Source organism: Delphinapterus leucas, chromosome 17, assembly GCF_059928025.1.
Source record: "Delphinapterus leucas isolate spDelLeu-1000000601 "Yukka" chromosome 17, BTC_Dleu_Yukka2, whole genome shotgun sequence".
Classification (NCBI taxonomy): Eukaryota; Metazoa; Chordata; class Mammalia; order Artiodactyla; family Monodontidae; genus Delphinapterus; species Delphinapterus leucas.
Window position 1 is genome coordinate 69,609 of NC_143145.1, and position 16,446 is coordinate 86,054.

Genomic DNA, 16,446 nt, shown 5'->3' on the forward strand with positions numbered 1-16,446 from the left:
GTCAGCCCCTCAGTTATCAGTTTCAATGGCTTGAATGTCATTTTAGATATATTCTTCCCAGCGTGTGGAATGAATTATAAAATTCTGCAAATCTTCCCCACACTCCAGTCTTGAACGTTTTCTCACTTTCTTCCCAGCATTTCTAGAGGTTAGTTTACAGCTTTAGATCTACTCTTCCAGCTTTCATTATTGTGAATGGTGAGTGAGAAGCTAGCATCCCTTTCGAAGGAAGACAACAGGAGAGTGTCTGGGTGTCACTGTTTCTGAAGCTCCCCAGGTGTGGGGTCCACATGACCAGAGGGGAGTGGGCAGCTGGGGCCCAGGACTGGAAGGGCAAGACTTTAGGTGGGGATCAGCTTTTGCTGAGTTCCATGGGGGCACAGCAAGCAGACAAACTAGGCTGGGACCCCAGGACACCAAGGTATGTGTAGTTGCAGGTGGACATAGCTGGGGCTCTGAAATCTCAGGGGCAGAATGCACCAAACCTGTCCAGGCATCCAGAGGGTGGGGGACACACCTCCATTTTTCAGGAGACAGCAGGACTCAAAGTAAGGGGGAGGGCTTCCCTCTGCTGGAAGGAACACAGTCCTCAGAACAGGCCATAGGGAACAGAGTAGGCGCTGATAAAGTTTTGTAGGAAAAACAAATGGTCTATTTTACTAAAAACCAACGTGTACATTACATTTTGCAAAACTGCATCCATTCTGACCTCTTGGCCCCTTCCCTAACTCCACAAAAAAAGGGGGTACTCAGTGAGTTATGAGGACAGGGTCCCTCCTACAATGCTCAAGGCTGCCCAGGCACCCCCAGAGCCCTGGTCCAGTGCACACAGGGATGTGGGAGCAGTGGAGCCAGCATACTGCTGCCACCAGCTCAGGACACCTAGAGCCTGTCCAGAGTCCTCGCCGCCATCCCAGGTGAGGGTCCTGCCAGGACCACAGACACAGTGACCCACAGGCTGAACCTCAACTGGATTCACAGGTGGGCCCTGCCTGGGTGGCTCCAAGCGGCAGGAGGAAGAGACCAGGCAGCACAATTGTGGTCAGCACTGCCCGGGGCCAGTGCAGGGACAGGCAGGGTTTCCATCCCAGCGCCTCCTTCTCCAGGCAGGATTAAAGAAGTCCAAGATATATTTGATCTAGAAGGGGGCGAGAGAACTGGCTGGATGGGGACCCAGGTGGGAACAAGGAACCTGGGGGGGGGGGCAGGCGGACGACGGGTTTCTTAAAGGTAGGAGGCAGATGTCTCCAGAAGGAGCAGGAGTGGGACACTAGGTAGAGAGCGGGGTGCAGGGAGCCCACGAGTGCACGGGTACTGAGTGTGCGGAGCAGTGAGAAGAGTCGGGCCTGGGGGCGGGGCAGGCAGAGCGGGACACCGGGGGAAGAGCGGGCTGGGGAAGATTGTCTTCTCAGAGCAGGAAGGAGAAGAGGATGAGAGGGGCCCCAGGAAAGCAGGGACTAGGAAAAGAAATAGGGTCCCTGAGTGGGGTCACTGGGCAACTGGGGTGGGAGTCGGGGGGCTCATAGTGTGGCTGGACACCAGCACCCCTGCAGGGGTCAGACCAGGAGGACATCGTCCAGGGGTTTGTGTCACACATGTGGGTGTAGCTCACACAGAGGGCAAAGGCCACCTGGAGGATCTGCAGGTGAGCCACTAAGCCGTGGAGCTGGTGTCGGCCTGAGACCCCCACCCCACACCGGGACCTGCTGCACACACCAGAACACACTAAAGAGCACGGCAGGTGGGTGAGGGCCTCCAGTTCACCTTGCCCACCACTACCGCCACCCACCCCATGCGCAGATGGCTGAACAGAGGACAGGGGAAGGGATGTGACTTAGCTGTAGCTGCGCAACAAAAAAGTCACAGAGGGAACCCCACCAAGACCACCACTGGGTACAGGCCAAAGGAAGCACATCCCAAGTAGAAAGATGATCCAAGACTGGAGAGGGCGGCCTAGCTGACTGCCCACCCAGAGGCCAGGCAGTTCCCCCATATCTCTGGTCTCCAAATGCGTCCTGTTACCTTGTCCCGTGTTTCCCAAAGTCCAGGACCTGCTGCAGGTGGACTCTCTATGGAACCTGCTGCGCTGCACCTCAGAGCTGCTCACCTGTGTGTGCCCCTCCCCAGCTCAAACTGAGGAGTGACAGGGTGGAGTTACTTCTCCATCAAAGCCATTTACTCTCCCAGAGGCCAGTCCTGCTAAGATCTGAAGGAAGAACAATCAGGCAAAGGCAGCAGCAGAACTGAAGACCTTTAAGCAGGATTAAGTTGGTTACCTCAGGAGCAGACAGGAAGTCAGCAAGGCAGGAATGTGGGTGGCGGGGAGGGAGCCACATCAGACAGGGCGTCAGGAGCCTAAATGTGTGCAGGCCCTGTGTGGGGCCTCATCCACCAGCCTTCATATGGTATCCTAGGTACGATCAAGTCACTGGGTCAGAGGAGCAGAACCCAACACACATGGAGGACGAACTCTAGCTGGTGAACAGACAGGAGGCAAGAGTGGCGGTCAGAGGGGACTCACACCTGGAGGATCACGCAGTATTCAGGGTGACAGATCTGGCCAGGATGAGAATACTTAGCAGAGAAGACAAAGAAAGCACAGAAGATTTGAGATTTATTTTGAAGACAGAGCTCGTACCAGCTGAAGTACTGAACACATGTGGAGGAGAAAGGGCAATAGAGGACACAATACCGTGATTTATAAGAAATATATATATATATATGTGTGTGTGTGTGTTTCATTCAAATGATCAAAATATTTCTCACATGTATTTGGTCTTCATCCACAGTTCTGGCTCACTGCTCCAAAAAACCCTTGGAATTTTCTGAGGAACAATGGCGATAGGCTATTTGGTCTCTTGTCCTCAGTTCCTGAAAAACACTTCGGGAAGGTGACTTTCAAATTCCGACCAAAGATGGAGGCTGGCTGGCAGAACTAAGCATGTGATTAGCGGGTTAAAACTCCCCACCTCTGGGGAGTGGAGGAGGGCTAAAAGTTGAATCAATAATGTCTATGTAAGGAAGACTCCATAAAATACAAAAGGACGGGGTTTAGAGAGCTTCCGGGGGGTGAACACGGAGACCGAAGGAGAGTTCCATACCTTTCCCCGTGCCTGGTGCTATGTATCTGGCTTTTATTCATATACTAGTAATAAACTGGTAACCTAGTGAGTGAACAAGTTTTCCTGAGTTCTGGTATTCATTATAGCAAGTTAACTGAACCCAAGAAGGGGGTCACAGACACACCCAGGAGTACTTCCCAGAACTTCTGCTGCCAGTGTCCTTGTCCCCATGGTGAAAGAGAGCCACCGCCCGCCTCTGCAGGAGACCCTCCAGCACTAACAGCCGTGTGGATGAAAGGCTCTTGGTGCTGCAGCCAGGAGTCAGTGCTGTGCCTCTGAGGTGGGAGAGCCAACTTCAGGACACTGGTCCACAAGAGACCTCCCAGCTCCACGTAATATCAAACGGCGAAAATCTCCCAGAGATCTCCATCTCAACACCAACACCCAGCTTCACTCAATGACCAGCAAGCTACAGTGCTGGACACCCTATGCCAAACAACTAGCAAGACAGGAACACAACCCCATCCATTAGCAGAGAGGCTGCCTAAAATCATAGTAAGTCCACAGACACCCCAAAACACACCAGCAGACGTGGACCTGCCCACCAGAAAGACAAGATCCAGCCTCATCCACCAGAACACAGGTACTAGTCCCCTCCACCAGGAAGCCTACACAACCCACTGAACCAACTTTAGCCACTGGGGACAGACACCAAAAACAACGGGAACTACGAACCTGCAGGCTGCAAAAAGGAGACCCCAAACACAGTAAGATAAGGAAAATGAGAAGACAGAAAAACACACAGCAGGTAAAGAAGCAAGATAAAAACCCACCAGACCTAACAAATGAAGAGGAAATAGGCAGTCTACCTGAAAAAGAATTCAGAATAATGATAGAAAAGATGATCCAAAATCTTGGAAATAGAACAGAGAAAATGCAAGAAACATTTAACAAGGACCTAGAAGAACTAAAGATGAAACAAGCAACGATGAACAACACAATAAATGAAATTAAAAATACTATAGAAGGGATCAATAGCAGAATAACTGAGGCAGAAGAACGGATAAGTGACCTGGAAGATAAAATAGTGGAAATAACTACTACAAAGCAGAATAAAGAAAAAAGAATGAAAAGAACTGAGGACAGTCTCAGAGACCTCTGGGCCAACATTAAACGCACCAACATTCGAATTATAGGGGTTCCAGAAGAAGAAGAGAAAAAGAAAGGGACTGAGAAAATATTTGAAGAGATTATAGTTGAAAACTTCCCTAATATGGGAAAGGAAATAGTTAATCAAGTCCAGGAAGCACAGAGAGTCCCATACAGGATAAATCCAAGGAGGAACACGCCAAGACACATATTAATCAAACTGTCAAAAATTAAATACAAAGAAAACATATTAAAAGCAAGGGAAAAACAACAAATAACACACAAGGGAATCCCCAGAAGGTTAAGAGCTGATGTTTCAGCAGAAACTCTGCAAGCCATAAGGGAGTGGCAGGACATATTTAAAGTGATGAAGGAGAAAAACCTACAACCAAGATTACTCTACCCAGCAAGGATCTCATTCAGATTTGATGGAGAAATTAAAACCTTTACAGACAAGCAAAATCTGAGAGAGTTCAGCACCACCAAACCAGCTTTACGACAAACGCTAAAGGATCTTCTCTCGGCAAGAAACACAAGAGAAGGAAAAGACCTACAATAACAAACCCAAAACAATTAAGAAAATGGGAATAGGAACATACATATCAATAATTACCTTAAATATAAATGGATTAAATGCTCCCACCAAAAGACATAGACTGGCTGAATGGATACAAAAACAAGACCCATATATATGCTGTCTACAAGAGACCCGCTTCAGACCTAGAGACACATATAGACTGAAAGTGAGGGGATGGAAAAAGATATTCCATGCAAATGGAAACCAAAAGAAAACTGGAGTAGCAATTCTCATATCAGACAAAATAGACTTTAAAATAAAGACTATTAGAAGAGACAAAGAAGGACACTACATAATGATCAATGGATCAATCCAAGAAGAAGATATAACAATTGCAAATATTTATGCACCCGACACAGGAGCACCTCAATACATAAGGCAAATACTAACAGCCATAAAAGGGGAAATCGACAGTAACACATTCATAGTAGGGGACTTTAACACCCCACGTTCACCCATGGACAGATCATCCAAAATGAAAATAAATAAGGAAACACAAGCTTTAAGTGATACATTAAACAAGATGGACTTAATTGATATTTATAGGACATTCCATCCAAAAACAACAGAATACACGTTTTTCTCAAGTGCTCATGGAACATTCTCCAGGATAGATCATATCTTGGGTCACAAATCAAGCCTTGGTAAATTTAAGAAAATTGAAATCGTATCAAGTATCTTTTCCGACAACAACACTATAAGACTAGATATCAATTACAGGAAAAGATCTGTAAAAAATACAAACATATGGAGGCTAAACAATATACTACTTAGTAACGAAGTGATCACTGAAGAAATCAAAGAGGAAATCAAAAAATACCTAGCAACAAATGACAATGGAGACATGACGACCCAAAACCTATAGGATGCAGCAAAAGCAGTTCTAAGAGGGAAGTTTATAGCAATACAATCCTACCTTAAGAAACAGGAAACATCTCAAATAAACAACTTAACCTTGCACCTAAAGCAATTAGAGAAAGAAGAACAAAAAAACCCCAAAGTTAGCAGAAGGAAAGAAATCATAAAAATCAGATCAGAAATAAATGAAAAAGAAATGAAGGAAACAATAGCAAAGATCAATAAAAATAAAAGCTGGTTCTTTGAGAAGATAAACAAAATTGATAAACCATTAGCCAGACTCATCAAGAAAAAAAGGGAGAAGACTCAAATCAATAGAATTAGAAATGAAAAGGGAGAAGTAACAACTGACACTGCAGAAATACAAAAGATCATGAGAGATTACTACAAGCAACTCTATGCCAATAAAATGGACAACCTGGAAGAAATGCACAAATTCTTAGAAATGCACAACCTGCCAAGACTGAATCCGGAAGAAATAGAAAATATGAACAGACCAATCACAAGCACTGAAATTGAAACTGTGATTCAAAATCTTCCGACAAACAAAAGCCCAGGACCAGATGGCTTCACAGGCGAATTCTATCAAACATTTAGAGAAGAGCTAACACCTATCCTTCTCAAACTCTTCCAAAATACAGCAGAGGGAGGAACACTCCCAAACCCATTCTACAAGGCCACCATCACCCTGATACCAAAACCAGACAAGGATGTCACAAAGAAAGAAAACTACAGGCCAATATCACTGATGAACATAGATGCAAAAATCCTCAACAAAATACTAGCAAACAGAATCCAACAGCACATTAAAAGGATCATACACCATGATCAAGTGGGGTTTATTCCAGGAATGCAAGGATTCTTCAATATATGCAAATCAATCAATGTGATAAACCATATTAACAAATTGAAGGAGAAAAACCATATGGTCATCTCAATAGATGCAGAGAAAGCTTTCAACAAAATTCAACACCCATTTATGATAAAAACCCTCCAAAAAGTAGGCATAGAGGGAAATTTCCTCAACATAATAAAGGCCATATATGACAAACCCACAGCCAACATCGTCCTCAACGGTGAAAAACTGAAAGCATTTCCACTAAGATCAGGAACAAGACAAGGTTGCCCACTCTCACCACTCTTATTCAACATAGTTTTGGAAGTTTTAGCCACAGCAATCAGAGAAGAAAAGGAAATAAAAGGAATCCAAATCGGAAAAGAAGGAGTAAAGCTGTCACTGTTTGCAGATGACATGATACTATACATAGAGAATCCTAAAGATGCTACCAGAAAACTACTAGAGCCAATCAATGAATTTGGTAAAGTAGCAGGATACAAAATTAATGCACAGAAATCTCTGGCATTCCTATACATTAATGATGAAAAATCTGAAAGTGAAATCAAGAAAACACTCCCATTTACCATTGCAACAAAAAGAATAAAATAGCTAGGAATAAACCTACCTAAGGAGACAAAAGACCTCTATGCAGAAAATTATAAGACACTGATGAAAGAAATTAAAGATGATACAAATAGATAGAGAGATATACCATGTTCTTGGATTGGAAGAATCATCATTGTGAAAATGACTCTACTACCCAAAGCAATCTACAGATTCAATGCAATCCCTATCAAACTACCACTGGCATTTTTCACAGAACTAGAACAAAAAATTTCACAATTTGTATGGAAACACAAAAGACCCCGAATAGCCAAAGCAATCTTGAGAACGAAAAACAGAGCTGGAGGAATCAGGCTCCCTGACTTCAGACTATACTACAAAGCTACAGTAATCAAGACAGTATGGTACTGGCACAAAAACAGAAAGATAGATCAACGGAACAGGATAGAAAGCCCAGAGATAAACCCAGGCACATATGGTCACCTTATCTTTGATAAAGGAGGCAGGAATGTACAGTGGAGAAAGGACAGCCTCTTCAATAAGTGGTGCTGGGAAAACTGGACAGGTACATGTAAAAGTATGAGATTAGATCACTCCCTAACACCATACACAAAAATAAGCTCAAAATGGATTAAAGACTAAATGTAAGGCCAGAAACTATCAAACTCTTAGAGGAAAACATAGGCAGAACACTCTTATGACATAAATCACAGCAAGATCCTTTTTGACGCACCTCCTAGAGAAATGGAAATAAAAACAAAAATAAACAAATGGGACCTAATGAAACTTCAAAGCTTTTGCACAGCAAAGGAAACCATAAACAAGATGAAAAGACAACCCTCAGAATGGGAGAAAGTATTTGCAAATGAAGCAACTGACAAAGGATTAATCTCCAAAATTTACAAGCAGCTCATGCAGCTCAATAACAAAAGAACAAACAACCCAATCCAAAAATGGGCAGAAGACCTAAATAGACATTTCTCCAAAGAAGATATACAGACTGCCAACAAACACATGAAAGAATGCTCAACATCATTAATCATTAGAGAAATGCAAATCAAAACTACAATGAGATATCATCTCACACCAGTCAGAATGGCCATCATCAAAAAATCTAGAAACAATAAATGCTAGAGAGGGTGTGGAGAAAAGGGAACACTCTTGCACTGCTGGTGGGAATGTGAATTGGTACAGCCACTATGGAGAACAGTATGGAGGTTCCTTAAAAAAATACAAATAGAACTACCATATGACCCAGCAATCCCACTACTGGGCATATACCCTGAGAAAACCATAATTCAAAGAGTCATGTACCAAAATGTTCATTGCAGCTCTATTTACAATAGCCAGGAGATGGAAACAACCTAAGTATCCATCATCGGATGAATGGATAAAGAAGATGTGGCACATATATACAATGGAATATTACTCAACCATAAAAAGAAACGAAACTGAGCTATTTGTAATGAGGTGGATGGACCTAGAGTCTGTCATACAGAGTGAATTAAGTCAGAAAGAGAAAGACAAATACCGTATGCTGACACATATATATGGAATTTAAGGAAAAAAAAAAACTCATGAAGAACCTAGGGGTAAGACAGGAATAAAGACACAGACCTACTAGAGAATGGACTTGAGAATATGGGGAGGGGGAAGGGTAAGCTGTGACAAAGTGAGAGAGTAGCATGGACATATATAACTACCAAACGTAAAATAGACAGCTAGTGGGAAGCAGCCGCATAGCACAGGGAGATCAGCTCGGTGCTTTGTGACCACCTAGAGGGGTGGGATAGGGAGGGTGGGAGGGAGGGAGATGCAAGAGGGAAGAGATATGGGAACATATATATATATGTACAACTGATTCACTTTGTTATAAACCAGAAACTAACAAACCATTGTAAAGCAATTATACTCCAATAAAGATGTAAAAAAAAAAAAAAAAAAAAAAGAAGGGGGTCACAGGAACCTGATTTATAGCCAGTTGGTCAGAAGTATAGGGAACAACTATAGGACTCGTGACTGGCATGTGAAGTGGAGGGGGGGTCTTGTGGGACTGAGCGCTTTTCCTGTGGAATCTGATTCCATCTCTGGGTAGACAGTGTCAGAATTGAGTTGCATTCTTGGACACGCTGCTGACATCCAAGAATTGCTGTTGGTGTCGGGAACCGTCAACACAAACACACACACACACATTGGAACTGGATCCACGAACCCCTTTTGCAGAGGTGACACAGATTTTTGGCCTGATCAACTAGTTGGGCAGTAGTGCCATTCACTGAAAAGCAGAAAACAAATGGAGATTTAGGGACTAATTGGATGTTTTGGACATGTCAAGTTTGAAATGCCTGTGAAACAGCAAAATAAGAGATGTTGAGTAGGCAGGTGGGCTCCAGGTATCTATCCAGTCTGGTCTGCAAGTTTGGGAGACACCACCAAAGATGGCACCACAACCACTGAAGAGGATTAAGCCCCCTTGAAAACCCAACTTAATGCAGAAGGCCTGGGACTATCACCTGGAGCAGCTGACATCAGAGCTTGTCCACTGAGGCTCAATGCTGGTGTCTGGCTGGGATTCTTAGGGCAGGAAGCTATCTGCTCCTCAGAACAAAGCCTGGGCTGCTGGGGGCTACGATGGCTCCCCAAGGATGCTACCTGCTCAGGAATGAAGGCAATACAGACAAAAGACCAAGCACTGGGGTGAGAGCCTGGACCCAGCAGTGCCACACACCACCTCATCTATATAGACAGTTAACACACGCTTTCACTCTTCCACTTTTGTGAGGAATACTTTTATTATGGCAATAAGACACAATGGCATGGAGCTCTACACCACCTGACAGAACATCCTCCCATAAGTGAGCACCAGTGCATAACTATGTCGCTTCCCTACTAATCCTTATTACCAACATCTACTTAGTCTGCTCCTAAGCCTGTTAAAAGAGTCCTTCTACAACATGCTAAACACTCACTTCAGTTTACTGCATAAACTTCTGAATGGACCTCCCTCTTCTGGCAGGAGAGACATTTCAGCTGAAAACCTATAAACGGGGTCCTGGGCTTGTCTGACAGTCAGGTCAGTACCCAACATGCAGGTCTTGCATCTTCCCAACAGCCATGGCACCAGATTCACTGACCAGCCAGGGACAGAGCAACCCCACATCTGTCTGACAGAGCATTCCTGGAAAGCTCTGCACTCAAGACAAACCCCTGCACCAACTGCAGAGGAGGACCATTCCAGAATGGGGAAGAGGCTAAAAGAAATTGAACCTAAACTCTTCATCAGGAGTGTCTAGGGTGTCCTTGGCTCTCCCTGTTAGACGAGGCCTGCAGACCCTTCGGCTCTTCTTTCTGGCGGCCTCACCTACAGGCTGCACCTGGACTGAGTGGGCAGCTGTAAGGGAGGGGAGAGACTGTATCAGAATTGAATGATAATGGCTAATGCTAACTGTGCCCATACAACTCTATCCCCATTGTAAAAATTAACTGACTTACTTCTCAAAATTATAAGGTATCACACCCCTTTGAGAATCACAGAGAGATTCACTAACTCTCCTGCCCCTGCCTCCCTGGTCCAAGCCCAAGTTCTGTGTTCCTGAGATCCAGGCTTTCTCTCTCCCTGCTCCCTGACGCTTTCCTGAGCCATCTTCTACCCCCGCCAGCCCTACTGCTCTGGGCTTCCTCCTTCCACTGCCCAGGCTCTTCCTCCCCGCCCCCTTGAACTAGGCAGGTGTGCACCAACCAGTTCCCAGGTCCTCACCAGTCCTGAGAGCCCGCAGGGCCACGCACCACTCGGCTTCCATCTGAGCCCTGTAGTCCCCGAACAAGGAGCGCATCAGCTGCCTCTTCCGGGGCAGGGGGGTTCTTTGGCTGCGCAGGGTTCGGATTGCCCCAAGAGCTTGCTCTTCTGCAAATGAAAACACAGGACTAGTAACCTTCTCTATCCTCACCTCCAACTGTCCTACCGCAAAGGTAACGATTCCACCCCTTGGGAGCACCTGCTGGCCACAGGACTGTCACCGTTCACCCGCCCCCGCCCCCCGCAACTCTACAGACAGGCCCCTCACTCTGCTTAGGGGTGGGTCTCTGCATCTTCAGCCCCAGCTCCAGCTTTTCCACGCACCAGGCCAGTTCCCGGACCAGCTGCTCCGCCTGTGGTGGATCGGGGATAGTGGCTGTGAGAGGGTACCTGGACCCCGCGGCCTCCAGCCCCATCCCACAGGAACACAAAACTCCCCGTCTCATCCTCTCCCCGCTTTAAATCCGCAAATCCGAGACTACACCCACCGGCGGATTCCCACCCAGAATGCACCCCGAGGCTCCACCCTTCCCGACTAAGGCCCGCCCTTGCCTGGGCCTCCGCACTTAGGGGGGCTTCCTCTGAGGCCGGCGTTTCTGTGGCTTTCCCGCCTCCATTCGCCGCAGAGGCCCCATTCCGGGTTTTCTTCTTCTTCTTTTGTTTCTTGGCCCTGGAGGCAGCGTCACTGCACGTAGGGTGCCCTAAGCAGACAGACTTGATGGGGCCTTACAGTGGAAGGACTCGGGGCGCCGGGAAGCGGCGGGGGGAACCGGGGGCTGCGGGGGTGCGCGGGCAGTACCTGGGGCTGCCGATGTCTCCCGAGCAGGATGTCCTAGAGCCTGGAGAAAGGGGGACAGTACGAAGGTCACGAGGAGCCACCAAGGGCCCAGGGCCCCGACACCGGTGCGCCCTCACCGTAGCACTCACCGCCATGCGCTGCAGCCGCAGCCAGACCCTGAGGAGGGCTTCAGGACCGACGCCGAATTCGCTCCCCGCGAAACACGTCTGCGTAGCAGAGTTCCGCAGGGCGCTGGCGGCGCGTTGGGCGGGCCCGGGCCTTTCGGAGCGCGGTGGGCGGGGCGCGGCGGGCGGGGCCCGGGCCGTTCGGAGCGCGGTCTGCAGGAGACCTCCCCAACACTGACAATGTTGCAGGTACTGCTCTGGATGAAAGGGCTACGCCTACACAAGGGAATGTGCCCTTAAAGCTCACCTGCTAGTGGGGAGGGAAAAGCAGGTAAACAGACATGAAAAGCTGTCACCCAGAGCGGCGCTGTGAATAACAGCGGCCCCAGCGGGGCGCCGGGTGATCAGCAAAGTCCTGCGAGGAGTAGCAGCCCTGGAGGGGCTGGTCCGGCAGCGGAAAGGAGGGCGGGGCCGAGGTGCAAGGCGAGGTGGGGGAGTTGCAGGGCCCTGGACCGCAGCGGGAGGCGGCTTCTGTTGTAAGCGCAGTGGAAGCACTGGGGGACGTTCATCCATCCGAGGAGTGACGCGGCCTTACCCAGATGCTGCTGTGTGGTGAGGGCCCAGAGGGGCTGGGGGAGGGGAAGGGAGGACCTGGAGGGGATTCAGAAACAGGAAGACCCCGCGCACCTGCTGGCGTCCCGACGTGGGCACCATCTACCTGCCCTTCTGCGCTCCCTGCCCAGGGCCGCCCCACCACCACGCGCCGCTCCTGGCCCCGCATCACAGGCGTCAGGAGGACCCGGGTGCCGTGGTGCTGCTTGAGAGGACAGGAGTCTGAGGTGCTGCTGTCCGATGATTCCTGTCAGTGAAATCGGCGTTGTTTCCTGAGGCGAGGGGATGGGAGGTCTCAGAAGGTAGAGTTTGGTCATCCCAGTAGTTAGTCCCGGGTTGGTGAAAAAGTTCCTTAGGTTTTTAAGTAAAAACAAAAGACATATTTTTCATCTTCACCAAGAACTTTATTGAACAACGTATTCACCGTTTTGTTCCACTACCTCCTGCCATTTTTCAGGCAACTTCATAATTCCGTCTTCCCCAAAATTCTTATCTTTTTGAGCAAAGAACTGTTCCAGGTGCCTTTTACAGTCTTCTGGGAATGGAAGTTTTTTCCATCAAGAGAATTTTGTAAAGACTGAAATAAATGGAAATCCAAAGGTGCAATGTCTGGTGAATACGGGAGATGAATCAGAACTTCCCAGCCAAGTTGTAACGGTTTTTGCCTGGTCATCAAAGAAACATGCAGTCTTGTGGTATCCTGATGGAAGATTATGTGTTTTCTGTTGACTAATTCCAGACGCTTTTCGATGAGTGCTGCTTTCATTTGGTCTAATTGGGAGCAGTACTTGTTGGAATTACTCGTTCGATTTTCCAGAAGGAGCTCATAATAGAGGACTCCCTTCTAATCCCACCATATACACAACATCACCTTCTTTAGATGAAGCCTAGCCTTCAGTGTGGTTGGTGGTGGTTCATTTCACTTGCCCCACGACCTCTTCCGTTCCACATTATTGTACAGTATCCACGTTGCATCACCCATCACAATTTGTTTTAAAAATGGAACGTTTTCATTATGTTCAAGTAGAGAATCACACGCAGAAATACGGTCAAGAAGGCTTCTCCGGCGTAACTTCTTGTGGAAGCCAAACATCAAAGCGATGAACAGAACCAAGCTGGTGCCAATGATTTTCAACGCTTGATTTGGATATTTTGAGTATGTCGGCTCTCTCCCGTGTGGTATAACGTTGATTGTTCTCAATTAATGTTCTCTGTTTGATTGCTATCAACTTCAACTGGTCTACCCAACCATGGAGCATCGTCCAGCGAGAAATCTCCAGCACAAAACTTCGCAAACCACTTTGGACACGTTCGATCCGTCACAGCACCTTCTCCATACACTGCACAATTTTTTGTGTGTGTTTCAGTTGCGTTTTTACCTTCCTTGAAATAATAAAGCATAATATGCTGAAAATGTTGGGGGTTTTCTTTCTTCTCCAATATTAAAATGGCTACACAGGGACATCCCTGGTGGCTCAGTCGTTAAGAATCCGCTGGCCAGTGCAGGGGACACGGGTTCAAGACCTGGTCCGGGAAGATCCCACATGCCGCGGAGCAACTAATCCTGTGCACCACAACTACTGAGCCTGCGCTCTAGAGCCCGCGAGCCACAACTACTGAGCCTGTGTGCCACAGCTACTGAAGCCCACTCACCTAGAGCCCGTGCTCCACAACAAGAGAAGCCACCGCAATTAGAAGCCCATGCACCACAACAAAGAGTAGCTCCCACTTGCCGCAACTAGAGAAGGCCCACGCACAGCAACGAAGACCCAACGCAGCCACAAAAAAACCTAAATAAATAAATTTATTTAAAAAAAATTTTTAAAGTAAAATAAAATGGCTACACAAAAATTCACCAATTTTGATAAGTTTTTTTAAGTGTATGCTGATATGACTGCTGTTGCAATACAATCTAACAAAATTGTTTCCAATGAAGTTAAAGACAACTAAGCACTACTATAGCCATCTTACAGAAAAAAGCAAATGAACTTTTTGGCCAACCCAAATAGCTAATATATTAGCTATTTACTGTGGTGTAACAAATTACCACAAAACTTATCAGATTGAAAACAACAATCATTCTTTATCTCATAGTTTCTGAGGGTCAGGAACCTAGCAAAAGCATAGCTGGTTCGTTCTAGCTCAGGCTCTCTTTGAGGCTGCTTCACCTTTTGGAGGAAGACCAAAGACTTTTTAGACATATTTTAAAACAACCACAGTTAGGATGTATTTCAGTCCTGGGAGACTGAGGTTTTGGTGGTGAGTGGACTCCAGACCCTAAGGGGCCTCTCCCTGCCTCCTTTGGCTGTGAAACCCTCTATGACTTGGCCCAAAACTGCTTCCTACAGAAGACTTCTCAGCCCAGACATGTGTGCCTGAGCACAGGCCTCACGCCAGATGCTTCCCCTTCCACAGCCTCTATTCCCAGTCAGCCACTGAATCCAATCAGTTTATCTCCTAAGTAATCTCCACCCCTACCCACCCCCACCCCCCAACACACACCATCTCTGGCCTGAACTGCAATCGAGTCCTCACTCATCTCTCTGCCTGCACTTTCACTCTCTCCTGTCTTTTTTGAACCACCCTGTGGTGAGAGTGGTCTTTCTAAAACAGAAAACTGTGTTGCTCTCCTGCCTAGAAATCTTCTATTTCCTCCAGCATAAAGTCCAAGCTCCTTACTTCCAGCCAGCACATGCCCCATAAGTCATACAGAGGCAACTATTTCCAGACCTCACTCTGCTCTGGCCCTGCTGATCTGCCAGCCTTCCGAGCCTCACCCCCCACCTCTCCTTACAGGCCCCTACAGCCCCCACGGCCCTCTGCCCAGCCAGGCACCTCATTTTTCTTCCCTGACAGTACTAGCACCTGTTCAAACCCCCAGACTCAGACAGTAGGTCCTTGAAGAGCTCTAGAGAGGAAAGCATAGACAATCTAGTCCTCCATGTCTCTAAGTCCCCAAATCTCCTCTACATTGCCTCCCACCCTGGCATGTAATAAAGGCTCATAAAATGAACAGCAAGTCTTCATCTAGCTGTGCCTGGCTGTCTGCACCTCCACAGCCACTGCAGGAATCATGCCTAGCATTTCACTCTCAACCATCATGGCTGCTTTCTGTCTCTTGAGACACACTAGTCTCCACTGACACAGTCTTTCCTTGGCCTACTCCCCTGGCCTGTTTAGAAAATATACTATAAATTTCATATGTGCAAATATAAATATTTACATACAGCCAATTCTCATCATCCATGGTAGTTCTCTAAAGTAGCTGAGAACACTGAATTAGGGAATAACAAACCGTTGCTCCTAGGGGAAATAGAGTTAGCTTCCTCGGAGCCTCTGGTCACGACATTTTCATCAACCAATCAATACATAACCTTGTTTTATGTGTGTTTCTGCTTAAAGATACCTTATTTAATATATACTGTTGATTCATAAACACTGAAATCAGCCAACAGCACTATGGCTTGTGCTGAATGAAGTTCATCTAGCACGCTTCCTCTATAAAGGCATCACATCACAGCCCTCTTGCACTTAGGGACATTAGACAGCACTTCAGCACTATGCTTGAGGGCCATTTTAAACAGTGAAATCCCCAAGAAAAAGCATAAAAATACAAAAAGTGTGGCAGTTAATATACAGGCACACCTCAGAGATACGGCAGGTTCGGTTCCAGACTACTGCAATAAAGTGGATGTTGCAATAAAAGTCACACGAATTTTTTTGGTTTTCCAGAATATAACAGTATGTTTACACTGCAATATAGTCTGTTAAGTGTGCAATAGCATTATGTCTAAAAAACAATGTGCATACGTTAATAAAAAATATTGCTAAAAAATGCCAACCATTGGGCTTCCCTGGTGGCGCAGTGGTTGAGAGTCCGCCTGCCGATGCAGGGGACACGGGTTCACGCCCCGGTCCGGGAGGATCCCACATGCCACGGAGCGGCTGGGCCCGTGAGCCATGGCCGCTGAGCCTGCGCGTCTGGAGCTCCGCAACGGGAGAGGCCACAACAGTGAGAGGCCCGCGTACCGAAAAAAAAAAAAAAAAAAATTGCCAACCATCATATGAGTCTTCAGCAAGTCATAGT

At 46.8% G+C, this 16,446-nt stretch overlaps 1 protein-coding gene across 1 annotated transcript; it reads right to left on the reverse strand.

Moving 5' to 3' along the window:
- Window positions 1-9,821: 9,821 nt before the first annotated feature.
- On the reverse strand, window positions 9,822-12,010 carry C17H8orf33 (chromosome 17 C8orf33 homolog). The gene is made up of 6 exons (XM_022555509.3): window positions 11,772-12,010; window positions 11,644-11,683; window positions 11,397-11,545; window positions 11,113-11,197; window positions 10,806-10,952; window positions 9,822-10,439 (listed from the first exon to the last, which is right to left on the reverse strand). Exons 1-6 carry the CDS (start codon window positions 11,775-11,777, stop codon window positions 10,300-10,302), a joined length of 567 nt encoding a protein of 188 aa, XP_022411217.1. The 5' UTR covers window positions 11,778-12,010; the 3' UTR covers window positions 9,822-10,299.
- Window positions 12,011-16,446: the final 4,436 nt, after the last annotated feature.

Excerpts from the sequence above, each read along its gene's own strand:
- C17H8orf33 (XM_022555509.3), bottom strand. Across the intron at positions 11,198-11,396 it reads CCCTAAGTGCGGAGGCCCAG|GCGGAGCAGCTGGTCCGGGA; the intron begins GCAAGGGCGGGC and ends GATCCACCACAG. Across the intron at positions 10,953-11,112 it reads GAGACCCACCCCTAAGCAGA|AAGAGCAAGCTCTTGGGGCA; the intron begins GTGAGGGGCCTG and ends TTTCATTTGCAG.